At 33.6% G+C, this 13941-nt stretch overlaps 3 protein-coding genes across 5 annotated transcripts; 2 read left to right on the forward strand and 1 right to left on the reverse strand.

Moving 5' to 3' along the window:
* Positions 1-1381: 1381 nt before the first annotated feature.
* On the reverse strand, positions 1382-6790 carry LOC131662949 (alpha-tocopherol transfer protein-like). Of its 3 annotated transcripts, none has more exons than XM_058932968.1 (3): positions 6457-6790; positions 2306-2675; positions 1382-2222 (listed from the first exon to the last, which is right to left on the reverse strand). In XM_058932968.1, the coding sequence occupies exons 2-3, from the start codon at positions 2558-2560 to the stop codon at positions 1956-1958; spliced, it is 522 nt and encodes a 173-aa protein (XP_058788951.1). In that variant the 5' UTR covers positions 2561-2675; positions 6457-6790; the 3' UTR covers positions 1382-1955. The 3 variants fall into 3 exon arrangements, with proteins under 3 accessions (XP_058788951.1, XP_058788950.1, XP_058788949.1); XM_058932967.1 differs by lacking the exon at positions 6457-6790 and adding an exon at positions 2956-3642; XM_058932966.1 differs by lacking the exon at positions 6457-6790 and adding an exon at positions 2761-3642.
* LOC131662951 (thyroid transcription factor 1-associated protein 26 homolog) lies at positions 3948-5205 on the forward strand. The gene is made up of 3 exons (XM_058932970.1): positions 3948-4132; positions 4340-4460; positions 4543-5205. Exons 1-3 carry the CDS (start codon positions 4003-4005, stop codon positions 4793-4795), a joined length of 504 nt encoding a protein of 167 aa, XP_058788953.1. The 5' UTR covers positions 3948-4002; the 3' UTR covers positions 4796-5205.
* Positions 5720-13806, forward strand: LOC131662948 (AP-2 complex subunit alpha). The gene is made up of 14 exons (XM_058932965.1): positions 5720-6231; positions 7315-7404; positions 7966-8177; positions 8254-8447; positions 8535-8766; positions 8839-8947; positions 9098-9741; positions 9820-9951; positions 10021-10218; positions 10300-10631; positions 10708-10976; positions 11052-11196; positions 11268-11475; positions 11561-13806. The coding sequence occupies exons 2-14, from the start codon at positions 7341-7343 to the stop codon at positions 11636-11638; spliced, it is 2817 nt and encodes a 938-aa protein (XP_058788948.1). The 5' UTR covers positions 5720-6231; positions 7315-7340; the 3' UTR covers positions 11639-13806.
* Positions 13807-13941: the final 135 nt, after the last annotated feature.

A 13941-nucleotide genomic window follows, 5' to 3' on the forward strand; every position in this document is an offset into this window, starting at 1 on the left:
CCGGAATAAACAGTTTTCACGAGTGCAACTTACTCAAATCGTGTGAATAAAACATAATTATTCGTAATCCCCTATAAGAACCGTGGATGACATGGCAGATTGAAAAAAAAGGCGCTCACGTCTTACGTGGCACGCCATTATAAGTGGATTACGCGATACAAGTGCGATCAAGGATTATAAACTCGGATGCTGTGTCACGAATATTCTACGACCTTCGACACCCACGCAACGATCCATTAACTCGAACTGTTTACAATATTTCCCGGTTCGCAATGACGATCACATCTTACCAAAAATATCGCCTCGTCTATTTCCAAAAACGTCGCGAGAATTACGCCAGACGGATACCGAGGACTCATCACTTATCCTTTCCTCTTTGATGTCACTGATTTAGGAGCAAATCAATAGTGTATTCTCATAAATACTTGCGAACCGAATGTTTTCTTTGATTTTGGTAAGCGTTTTGAGTATTTTTAGGCGTGTAGGTGATTCATTTACTACTAATTTGTAGTCAAATTGTAATATTTGGGTGCGATGCTTGATTCGCTCGTTGAACTGTAACGAAATAGTAATCGCCAGAGGATAACTGAAAAATAAATTTTTCTCCGACGTCGCTTATGCGACCACGCAAAAAAATCGATGAGCTGACAGTGCCACGTAAATTATACAACACTCGGAGGCAATTCACAGCTGTACAATTAATCAGTGTATTTATTGCACATGTTGCGGTTTTAAATTGATAAACGATCAAAAGTGAAAGGTAAGCACGATTTCGATCGCTGTTAACAAATCTAAGGAAATCGCTCCGAAAGTAGAGTAAATTACAGTCACCGAGTCAACGAATAAGCAATAATCTCTCGTAGAAGTTCCAACAGTGTCGTTTGGCATCTATCGCGTGAAAAAGATATCAAGTGAGCTCACTCGCCGATGGTTCGCATGATGCGTTCTCAAACTTTGGCGCGGCTACACCCAAAGCATCTCGGCTGCTGCTGCTGCTGCTGTCTCGAATTTTCCTTCCGGCTAATAATAAACCAAGCAGCCGCGAGCTTCGCTCTCGCATATACTCATAAAGTCTTCGGGAACACAAGATTCTGCTGTTATACGCGACGTAGACATTTCTTTATTCTCGTCGTGTGCAGTTGTCGCGAGATTAAAAATTAGAATTTTCCCGGGATATTTTGGAAGAAAAAATAAAAAAATGTCATAACAGTGAAAAACAAGAAGCAGCTATTCAACTCGACATCATTTTTTTCGTTATGCGCATCTGTGCCACGTTTTTTCATATTTTAATTGGCAATACGTTAAAGAGTACACATTGGAAGTCAGAAATAACTTCGAAATAAAAAAATCGCCGAAAACAAAATTATTAATGCCTGTGAATATGGGTTTATTTACGTTAAATTTCTACAGTTAAATTTTAAAATACCATTGATTAATGAAAATAGATATATGTCATCTGAAATTCTCATTATTCTGCGTGAAAGTTAAAAATAGAGTGAAAATGTCAATGAAAATAATAATGAAAATTTATGTATTGCTAAAATTAAGATAATCGTAATTCTATCAGTCGCAAACGAAATATAAAACTTGAATTCGTACTTTTATAATACAGAGTGCAATATACGATAAAATTATTGAAATGTTTTATTTTTCAAATAAGTTGTTAATATTCCATTCAATTTTCAAACACATATATTAATGATTTTACATTTTTTCCCTCTCCGAGCTGTTTGATAGCACGCTACATCGCAATGCAGCAACCAACTTGGGATAGAAGACTTAAATATTATATATTATAGGAGAATTCACAAAGAAAATAATTAACAGACATATTCCCTTTTGCCCAGCCGATATTCAAAATGGGTACTGATTTTTATATAGGACGATAACGTTGAGAATGAGACAGTGTTTGAAACTAACAACGCACCTAAATGTTCAAAATATACAATAAATAATCAGACTGCGAAAGGCACATTACCCAAACCATGGATATCAGTTTTCAGATCCTTCAGAAAAAGCTTCATCTCGTGAACACCTCGAATCATGCAGGCTGATTTTTCTTGCGATTCCATCGTCAAGAACCAAAGCCAATTTTCTCGAAGCTTCCGCAGTTGGTCTTCGTGTAAATCTTTCAGAGGACCTGCTTGGCCACCCATTTCATTCGGCAAAACATGCAGTGGCACAACCTCGTTCAGACTGTCCAAGTCCAAGTGGAAGTACATCTGAAACGCAGGCAAATATTGAGAAAGAAAAAGGGAGAGATAATTTTAACGAATGCATCGTAAAGTTGAGATTAAAAATTTACAGCATCCACGTAATCGTTCTGAACGATCGTCATCCTGGTCAATCGATTGTTCTGCGCTGTCAACGGAAAAACTGTGTCGACGAAGTGCAGGCCGAACCAACGAATCGGCACGTACTTTTGGAGATAATCAAAGTATGCTTTCACGGCCGTCACATTGAAAGAACGGGGGTCGAAGAAATTGGCTCCGTGAAGGTCGACGACAAAAACGTATCCCTCGTGCGTTCCTTCCTCGTAGATATTAAGGTCCAATACCATGTTCAAATATTTAATTGCATTCGTAGATGAAATGTTTTTCTGTGCGACGTAGAATGGACGAATGAGAATCACTTTGTAGCCTTCTCTCGTTGTTTTCGACAGAGGAATGATAGCACTGAAATTATGCGGACTCGTTATAAACACCTGCGATAAGCTTTATCATAGCAAGTATGCATAGAGCGTTTATTCGTGTAAGTTACGGTGCGTTAAAAATTTGTCTTGTCAGTTGCTCCAAATGCATGACACGATTTTTGAAAAACTGTGGCAATGACTGACGCGTAATATAATAGTTCATGATATTCAGCTTTGCCCGTTCTACGTAATAATAGCTGCTGTGCAGGAAAATCGCTAAATCGCTGCTCGACATGTTGGGCGAATAAAATTGCTCGTCGCACCAGCTTTTCAGCAAATCGATGTCTGCTTTTGTCAGAGCAGAATTTTTGCGAAGCTCCTCTTCGATTGGCACCGAGTTCAAGGACATCTTGCAACGCGGAAATCCGATTATCTGCGTGTACAAAGTGCGATCACTGACTGGCCCGTGAACCATCAAAATATTGTGATGACAGTGCTTAACTATAAATGACTATAACTATAAATGTCAGCTTTAGATATAGTTTCTTTTTTCATAATTTTCATGTCTCGAAATCAAAATATGTACATAACAAGCTCGAACGCTTAATTCACTCGGAAAACATAATTTTCATAAATTATATAGCTTGAATTTTAGTTTATCTCTTCATTATCCATACCTAAATATGAATAATTGAGTTTTCGCATTTGAGATTTTAATTGAAGCTAATTCGATTAGCCATATATATTTCAAGTTAATTAACTAAATATATTAGTGTTTAATTAATGAAAAGGACATAACTATTTACGAGGTGCTAATTGGCACAACTGAAGTAATTTGCAACATTTTCTTGCGGTTTCATCCACGTACAAAACAAGACATCCAATTTATATCCACACCAAAGTCTTTTTCTCTGATAAGCGTTTTTGATATAGCTCCAAAAATATATATATATTATAAATATAACAGTTTTGTGATACTCAAGCATATTTATTCATTGCTGAACGTTTAAATTGGCGTTGGAATTCCCGAAAGTTATGATACAAATAGTAGATATAGAATAATATATAGAACGTTTAATACGATATATGTATTAAGTGAAATAAAGAATAAGTTTGACTAAAAGTAAAAGAATGCTGTTATATTGATGAATATTTAGCAAATTTTTTTCCTTTATTACAGTCGTTTTATTGGCAGAACTTTTACAGTATAGGCCATGAATTAGAAAATTCAAATCGTAAGACAAGTAGCGCCATCCCTTTATGTTTTGGAGATACCTCGAATAGATATAGTAGGAATCTTCGTTACTTTATGATGCATATACAGCATATATATATGATTGTGTAAACACAACGTTGTTTTAAATGACAGCATGGGACCCATAAGCAAGAAAAATCCAAGTAGCAACAAAAACCTTAAACATGAGGACAGTCAACAAAATGGGAAGAAACCATTTAACAAAAAGAAATATCGTGAACAGAAGTACAGCAATAAATATAAAGGTAAATTATAATTGGTGAGGTTATGTTTTTACAAAAAATTCATAGATTTTATTTATTTTTTTATAATTTCTTTAATTTTTCTTCACTAAATTGAGTAAATAATGACTTAATTAGTTTATATGAAAAATTCATTCACAAAAAACCAGTGCTGTCTATAAATTTGTATTATTTTAAGCAGTCAATTAAACAAAATAATTCTAATTTCAGTGAAACAGTGGGAACAGAAAAGAAAGAAAACATTACTTACACGTCTTTATAAAGATCTGGAAAGAGATGAAAAAGCTGCAAAGTCAAGTTTAAAAAATAGTGATCCATCAAATAATGCAAGGTACTATTCATTTCATTAATCAGTAAAGCAAATAAAGTATTTAAATGAGAATAAGGTGCTTAAATAAAATATACTTTTTCAGTGAATCTGTAAATAACCGATCAAGAAATGCCTTCTTTTCAGCTAAAAAAGAGTTTCTAAAAAAGCAAGAAGAAAAACAAAGAAAAATAGAAAATATTCTCAAAGCTAAAAAAGAGAAAGAAGAAGCATTGAAAAAATATAAAGAAAAGAAAATGAAAAACTTCAAAGTTTTGTCAATGAAAACTAAGAAAGGTCAGCCAGTGATGGCAGGCAGGATGGAGCTTCTATTGGAAAAAATCAAAAACAGTACTTAAAAAACTTATTATTATGATTAAATTAATTTTGTTAATATTATTTTATAAAAGAATATATTTAAATTCAATTATTGAAAACAGACGAAAGTGTGTCTTGCAAATTACATCCTATTTTATGGATCATCTTGGTACACTTTTTTTGTTTGTATACTTCGTTATTCAATTCTTAGATTTCTCCTTTTTTATTGTTACTTACTTATATTATTATATCTAAGTTATAAAAGTTCTTTAATTTTATTCAAATTTAAGTTGTATCAAGGGCAAGTCGAGTTGCCTGTGAACCATTCAGAGATTTTTGATAACTGACTGTACAGGCTTTGCACCTTGTTCTTTATCCGGGCATTTTCTAACATTTGTTTATGGCTTTTTTCATATCATTCAACATATTAAAATTTAATGCTCCAAAAAAACTTGTCACATTCTCCAAATTAAATATTTTCCTACAATTTTAAATACTAATAATTTTTGTATTATCCCCATTTTGATCATGATAAGTTAACAACTTTCTCAATTCAATCAATAAATTGCAATTTTGAATTGCATTTGTCTACAAAGCATTATATATATTTGTAATATGGTTCAAAATTTAATGTATTTAATTTTCTACTACTTCTATCTTCTTTTTGTAACTTGAAAAATTTTATGTAATCATAATTCTCTCCTTACAAATACTGTTCATTTTTATGCTTCAAATAAAATTTCTAGGATTTATTTATAATTCCTACATCTATGTTATACGTATCAATGTGCGTATTTATAACATTTCAATGAATTCGTATTACGTGGGGTCATTTGATAATTTTCTTGTTATTTTCACTTGATGAGTGATAAATCAACGACCTTTTCAACAATAAACGCCAAGCGCGATCATCAATGATGTTTTCAAACACTCGCGGGCATTGTATAAACGCCTGCGTGTTGCGTGTCAGTTTCGCGCAAAAAAAGAGCCACGATATCATGTTGAAAATTGTCAATACGCCTCCGTAACGAAATCTATGCGGTACACCAACATAATCTTGGACTAGCTTTCATCTTCTCTCTCAACAATTCATCGGAAAATCAATTATTGAACGCATCAGCTATATACGCATCTTATCAATCGAGCGACTGGCCCTGAATTCAACCAACACACCGACACATCCTGCCGCTAGATATTGTAGTATTGGTGTGAGTAAGAGAGAGAAAGAACAAGCCTGTGTGCGCGCTCGTCCGGCGGTTGTGCAAATGGCGACAGGCACAGAGAGTCCCTCGACCGAGCGGTAATATCGCGCGAGTGTGGAAGGCAAGAGTTCCACAAGTGTGTGAGGAAGAGAGCACGTCCATAAGTCAAACAACAAGAAGAACCAGGTGTTTACACCCAAGGATTCCATAGCCGATTATTCCATCAGGAGTGCCTGGGACCATCATCCTCTTTCTCTCCTCCCACTTGCCTGCGTGTAAGTAGCCGCCCTTTAACGGACTCAACGCGCTAAAATCTACCGCCGTGATCGGCCGCTGTACGCGGTATACACACACGTCACGCTCCGAAATATTATGGAGTCTTCGCGCACGAAAACGAAAATATATGAGACGTCGTATACATCTATAAGCAAATGACTTTCGCATGCATGCCGAGAACGACCGTCTTTCTCTTTATCTCTCTGTCTCTTTCTAACACTCACTCAGTCTCTTTCCTCGCAAGTATCGAGCTGCAGCTCCGTGCAGCCTAGTGTCTCCCCCACATACATATCCCAGTCGATGACCCGCTTGACACGGCCTGTCAAAAACGCCCGTAGACGCAGACACTGTCCTCTCTTTCCCTCTCTTTCTCTAATTGGAACGTTTCAATAACACCTACTCAGTCCTGTACTTGTCGGCTTTTCTCTTCTCCCTCTCCGTCTTGGATCTCGTGTGCGGGAACTTTGTATTATTTTGGAGTCGCCAAGTGTTGACCATTGAATACTCGTACTTAGGATTTCCTGGGCTGTAATGACGCTAGTAAAAGAAGACGTTAACGTGCTAGGATGAGATTTCGTCTATGACACTTGTACCCATATATCTATAAGTATGATTATGTTTTCTGCTGAACATGTAAAAGCATAGTGATAGTATTGATCTTTCCAACAATTACTAGTTTCTACAGTTTACTTATGTGTTATGTCATGCCTAGAGTTCTATATTCAACAACTGTTGCAATTGAAAGTAATAGAAGTATGAAATATCTTTGAAAATGTTTCAAATCAATAGAAAAACATCTAAGCATATTATTAGTACGTATCGTATGCATGTAACAGAAACACTACATATAATGACAAGTGTATAGAACAAAGGGAAAAAGTTTGATGAAGTAATGGAAGCCATTATTGAGTGTGCAATCATATCAGTGTAACATGTTCATACTATTATATTTCAATAACTCAAGTGTACTTGTTTAAATTTTCTCATTAAATATATTAACTACTTTGGTTATATTTGAAAATTTCTATACAAAAGTAATAATTTGTGATGTAAAAATATCTAAACACAATACTTCGTTGCAGGTAATTTTCCACCTTAATCAATAAAAATGCCAGCTGTTCGAGGAGAGGGCATGCGAGGCTTAGCTGTTTTCATTTCAGATATCAGAAATTGTGAGTATGAATTCATTTTGGAGCATGTAGAGTTGAATTAAGTTTGTATTAATTTAAAAGCAATTTTTAAATTTCAGTCAACATACAATGTTTAACGTATTATTGAATTAGTTTTATTGTTGCCTGTTTTTTCATTCAAGTTTGCAAATTAACAAATATATGTCAGTGAGACCTTCAATCAATGTAGGCGATTACATGATTCAGAGCATATGTACTGGGGGGGGCGGAGTTTTGATACTGTCCTATCTTACTGATAGAGCAAACTTTTTGTGACAACAGCCAAAGCAGTACCAAATCAATTTTCAGAATTTTGCTTAAAATCATTGTATATAATTTTTCAGATAATAGTTTTTATCCTTTTCATAATAATTTATGTATGCATACAAATGTTTTTACACTACTTATTTATAATTAAAAATAAACATATTGTTGCAAATAATTAGTTTGTCATTAAGCCAAGTGGCAATCTGCCATTCAGTTCAAAATATATTGTTGATATATATTACACTGTAAAAAGTATTATGAATTGATTATTATTCAAGATAAATATTTTTGACATAGGTAAAAGTAAAGAAGCAGAAATCAAGAGGGTAAATAAAGAATTAGCAAATATTCGAAGTAAATTTAAAGGAGATAAAACCCTTGATGGGTATCAAAAGAAGAAGTATGTCTGCAAGCTGCTCTTTATTTTCTTGCTTGGCCATGACATTGATTTCGGCCACATGGAGGCAGTCAACTTACTCTCATCAAACAAGTATTCAGAGAAACAAATTGTTAGTTTTTTTAATTTATTTTGAAGTGTATTTAAAAGTGTTAGATAGATAATACAATGATGAATTTTTTGTGCAGGGTTATCTTTTCATATCAGTCTTAGTTAACACCAATAGTGATTTAATTAAATTAATCATCCAAAGTATAAAGAATGATCTTGGTTCACGAAATCCAGTTCACGTCAATCTAGCCTTACAGTGTATTGCAAATATCGGTAGTAAGGATATGGCTGAAGCTTTCAATCGAGATATCCCAAAACTTCTTGTGTCTGGGTAAGTCAACCAAACGTAAAAAGTAAACTGAAATTTTAAGTATTTGTAAGAAAACTCATTCTAACAATTACTTTTAAAATAATCTAGAGATACGATGGACGTCGTAAAGCAAAGTGCTGCTCTGTGCCTTTTACGACTTTTGCGAACCGCACCGGATGTTATTTCTGATGGTGAATGGACTTCTCGCATAATCCATTTGTTAAATGATCAACATTTAGGAGTAGTCACTGCAGCGGCATCTTTAATTGACGCTCTTGTTAAACGGAATCCTGACGAATATAAAGGTTGTGTCAGTTTAGCGGTTTCTCGTCTGAGTAGAGTAAGAATAAATTGTTTAATTCTTTTAAATATTTATAAAATATATTTTTTGTAATAAAATTGATTTTTTCAGATTGTCACATCAAGTTACACTGACCTTCAAGATTATACATATTACTTTGTTCCTGCTCCTTGGTTATCAGTTAAATTATTGAAACTTTTACAAAATTACAATCCTCCAGGTAATACTCATTGAAATTCATTTATCTATTGACTAGGTTATACATTTAGCCTTATTATTACCTTGCAAATACAATTTTTAGTGAGTTTTAAAACATACTTTTAAAAGAAATTATGGTTAACATTAATATTCACCATATTTTTCTACATAGCTGAAGATCCTGGTGTGAGAGGAAGATTGAACGAATGTCTCGAGACAATATTGAACAAGATTCAAGAGCCACCAAAGTCAAAGAAAGTCCAGCATTCCAACGCAAAGAACGCAGTACTATTTGAAGCGATCAGTTTAATCATTCATAATGACAGTGAGCCGAATTTATTAGTGCGAGCTTGCAATCAACTTGGTCAGTTCCTCTCGAATCGTGAGACTAATCTACGTTACCTAGCTCTTGAGTCAATGTGCCATTTGGCGAAATCTGAATTCTCACACGAAGCTGTCAAAAAGCATCAGGAGGTTGTCATTCTCTCAATGAAGATGGAGAAAGATGTCTCTGTTAGACAACAAGCTGTAGATCTACTTTACGCAATGTGCGACAAAGGCAATGCTGAAGAAATTGTCCAAGAAATGTTAAACTACCTCGAGACTGCTGATTACTCGATTAGGGAAGAGATGGTGTTGAAAGTTGCTATTTTGGCTGAAAAATACGCAACAGATTACACTTGGTATGTAGACGTTATTCTCAATCTCATTAGGATAGCTGGTGATTACGTGTCTGAAGAAGTTTGGTATCGTGTCATCCAAATCGTGATCAACCGAGATGATGTGCAGGGTTATGCAGCAAAAACTGTATTTGAGGTACTATTTCATTACTAATAATATTTTATTATTTATCATTAAATAAAAAGTCTTATAAATTCTCGACTTGATCGTTAGGCTTTGCAAGCTCCAGCTTGTCACGAAAACATGGTTAAAGTAGGTGGCTACATTCTTGGCGAATTTGGCAATCTTATTGCCGGTGACTCGCGTTCTTCACCCTTGGTGCAGTTCCAGCTCTTACATTCCAAAGTACATATTAATAATTCAAATTAGAAGAAACATAATGAATGAAATTGATTAAATTGCTTTTTGTTGCAGTATCACTTATGCTCTCCTATGACGCGAGCACTACTCTTATCAACGTACATCAAATTTGTCAATCTTTTCCCGGAAATAAGAGGACAAATACAAGACGTATTCAAACAGGATAGTAATTTGAAAAGTGCTGACGCTGAATTACAGCAGCGAGCATCTGAGTACTTACAACTCAGTATCATTGCATCTTCAGATGTTCTTGTGAGTATTATAATTTCACTCATATTTCTAATTATTGAAAAATAACTTATGATATAACTTTGTACTAAATTTAACTCACAGGCGACTGTACTCGAAGAGATGCCGGCATTTCCTGAAAGAGAATCTTCAATTCTGGCAGTATTAAAGAAAAAGAAGCCTGGCCGTGTTCCGGAAAACGAAATTCGCGAAAACAAGAGTCCAGCGCCAAACACCAATCATCACGATACTTCATCGGTTACAGTTACTGCTGCTGCTGTTAACAATTCGTCAGCTGACTTGCTGGGTCTTTCGACGCCACCATCCTCTCAACCAGCTGGCAACACAGGTGTATTATTCGACGTTCTTGGAGATATTTACAATATGCCTAACAAAGGAGCTGCCAATGGCACTCAAGCCACTTACAATGCCAAAAAGTGAGTATAAGTATCAAACTTCGAATCATAGCCAACGAAAGTTAAATTGTATTTAAATTGTGAAATCTCTTTTTAGATTTGTATGCAAAAACAATGGCGTACTTTTCGAAAACGATCTTATTCAGATTGGCGTAAAATCGGAATTCAGACAAAATCTTGGACGTATTGGTTTGTTTTATGGAAATAAAACACAGCAGGCTCTCTTAAATTTTCAACCACAAATATCTTGGTCTGATGAAAATCAAGCAAAGTTGGCTGTACAGGTTAAACCTGTAGACTCTGTTTTAGAAGCAGGTGCTCAAATTCAGCAGCTGATAAATGCTGAGTGTATTGATGATTATACAGGTGATTATCAAATCAATGTTATTGATTTTTCCATTAAAATAAATTATTCATATTCAACGGATTTTCTTATTTCAGATGCCCCTAGTATGATAATTTCGTTTGTTTATAACAACTTACCTCAAAAGATAACGATGAAGTTACCACTAATGATAAATAAATTCTTCGAGCCAACGGAAATGAATGGGGAATCATTCTTCGCTAGGTGGAAGAATCTTGGAGGGTACGTCAGTCAAAAGAAAACTTTTTTCTTTTTCGTATTATATTGTTTGATGTGATAAAACATGATTTTAGAATTAATCAACAACGATCACAAAAAATATTCAAAGCTGTGCAACCAATGGACTTGGCACAAGTCCGCACAAAATTGCAAGGCTTTGGTATGCAACTTTTAGATGGTATAGACCCTAATCCCGACAATTTTGTTTGCGCTGGCATTATTCATATGAGGCAACAGCAAGTTGGTTGTTTGCTGCGTTTGGAACCAAACAAACAAGCTCAGGTAATTATATATTTCTGTTTAATCAACAATATTATTTCTCAAATGCCGTTAAAATTTACTTCTAAAATATTGTTATTTTTTCCAGATGTTCCGTCTTACTGTACGATCGAGTAAAGAATCTATATCTGTAGAGATTTGTGACCTGCTGGTGGACCAATTTTAATCGGCCTAGCAGGTGCACGTATCAGCTCCAACTTATTTTTTACACCTAATATAAAATGATCTTTGCGGTTATAAGAAAAAAATGAAATGGAATATCGTTTGATGGTAGTGCAACGAAAAGTCGCTCTATTAAGTGTTATTTAATTGAAACTTCAAAGCGGAAACAAAAGTACACATATAATCCCATCTAAGCTTTCAGCCAGAGTTGCGCTGCATAGAGGAATGAAGAGCCTTTTCTCGTATGTAGATTAATTATGTGAGAATCATTTGTTACCGCATAAGACAAAGTAAAGAAGACTATATTTATCGTGTTGAGATGAAGTCAAAGATGAGATTAATTTGCAAAAGTCGACCAGACAGTTGGACAGTATTAGTCCGTAAGCACTTATAATGCAGTGTTAATGAGGTCAGTTCATGGTAATGTAATTAGTTCGCCTTACCTCATTTTTTATTTACTTCTTTTTGCAATTATCTCAAGCAGATTGAAAAAATAACAGAATAAGACTTCAAAAAATATCCGTGCACATGGAGAATATAAATTATATTTAAATTGTCCTATTAATTATTTTATATAATTTTTTTTATATTAAGATATTATTCAATTGGATAATCGAAAGAACAAAGTGCAAAGTAAGATGCGGGGACTCGCGAGAGCGGTGTATAACAACGCTGGTGTACGAGAAAATTGTAAAATTATTCTTTTTTTGTTAGAATTGTAAATAAGCGCTTGTTCGTTGTTACTTTTACGTCGACTTTTTTTTAATGGTCTGTAAGTCATGTGTATCAAAGTATAGATGCTGACCTGACGGTGTTAATTCTGAGTTGTACATTTTCAAAAAATAACATTAAGTAAATTTAATGTTAGCCTAGTAAGTTTATGTCTGTCCAATACTCTGTTTTTTCGTTTGAATTTTTACTTCTGATTTAAAATTCGTTTATTTTTGTAAAGAAAATAATAACCAGTAGTTTTCCCAAACACTTCTTGCGAGTATCGATTTTTTTTAACCATCAAAATTTATCATCAAAAGCTGAGTAATTCAATGACTCGACATTTACAAAAGAATCTCAATATTATTGTATATGTTCTTATAATGAAAAATTAAAATAAGTTTGATGTCGATCTGGAGGACTCGGCAAATAATTTTAGGACACGAAATGCAATCATTGGACACAATATTTCAACTCTTAAATCTACATGAATAAGTAAATATTATTATTATTATTATTATTATTATTATTATTATTATTATATAAATCTTTTAATAAAGTTAAGCGAGACACTTTGTTTTTTCTCTCGGTGCATTAAAATCGATTTTCGCAAGCGTAAATGATCTTTTATTATAAACTTCAAAAAGATATTACCAATAAAGAAAAATGAAAAAAAGAAAAACTTTGAACCATAAATCAAGAACATGAAAAATAAATGAGAAAATGACGATACCTGTACAAAGATTTGAAAAAGAAAATGATAAGAGATGTTGGTGGAATCGTGCAGATTAAGCGTTGTAATTAAAAAGATGTGTAACCAACGTATACATATATATACACAACTGCATACAGATATTGTATGTTCGCATATAAATATTATATATAAAAAATATACATAAAGTGGACTATTGTTAAATTATGCGCCGCGAAGTTTATTCTGGTAATAGTAGATATTATTACATCTCCTCACCCATTTACCTACATTACCAATCCATAATTATTCACTCATATCTGGTACCCGTCATTTTCAACGTCGCTGTATGGACATTAGTTTTAATTGAAATAATTACTCTCGTCATCTACGTTTGTTACAAATACACTATTAAATAATAGTGATGACGGGAGTCTTGTTTCTTATATAGCTGATACCATGCAAATTATAATCAAATTTTTTTACTGTTTCCTTGTTTATTTATGTCATTTATTTGTTAACGACAATTCGAGATTTATCAATTTTTTTTAATCAATAAACCATTTAATTGAATATATGATAAGAGTTCAATTTTTCCATTGTTATTTTATCGTATATGAGAGATAATTTTTAAGAGATATTGTAAAAATTAGATGAACTGTATGTACTATATCTGTAGATCAGATTTAGTATGAAATTGTAATTTGTATTATTGTAGATAATTACGGTTTAGGAAATATTTAAACTACAAGTACTCAAGTATAATCAATAAATTATTGTTCATAATAAGTAGTTGATAGTGTATATTTAATATATATACATGTATATTTCTTCCACATTCATCAGATGGGCGTTTAAAATTCATAGTTTTTTTTTTTAATTTGGTAACTTATGATATAAAAAGA

This window comes from Phymastichus coffea, unplaced genomic scaffold (genome assembly GCF_024137745.1).
Source record: "Phymastichus coffea isolate CEN01 unplaced genomic scaffold, Cenicafe_Pcof_1.1 PCOF00028, whole genome shotgun sequence".
Lineage (NCBI taxonomy): Eukaryota > Metazoa > Arthropoda > Insecta > Hymenoptera > Eulophidae > Phymastichus > Phymastichus coffea.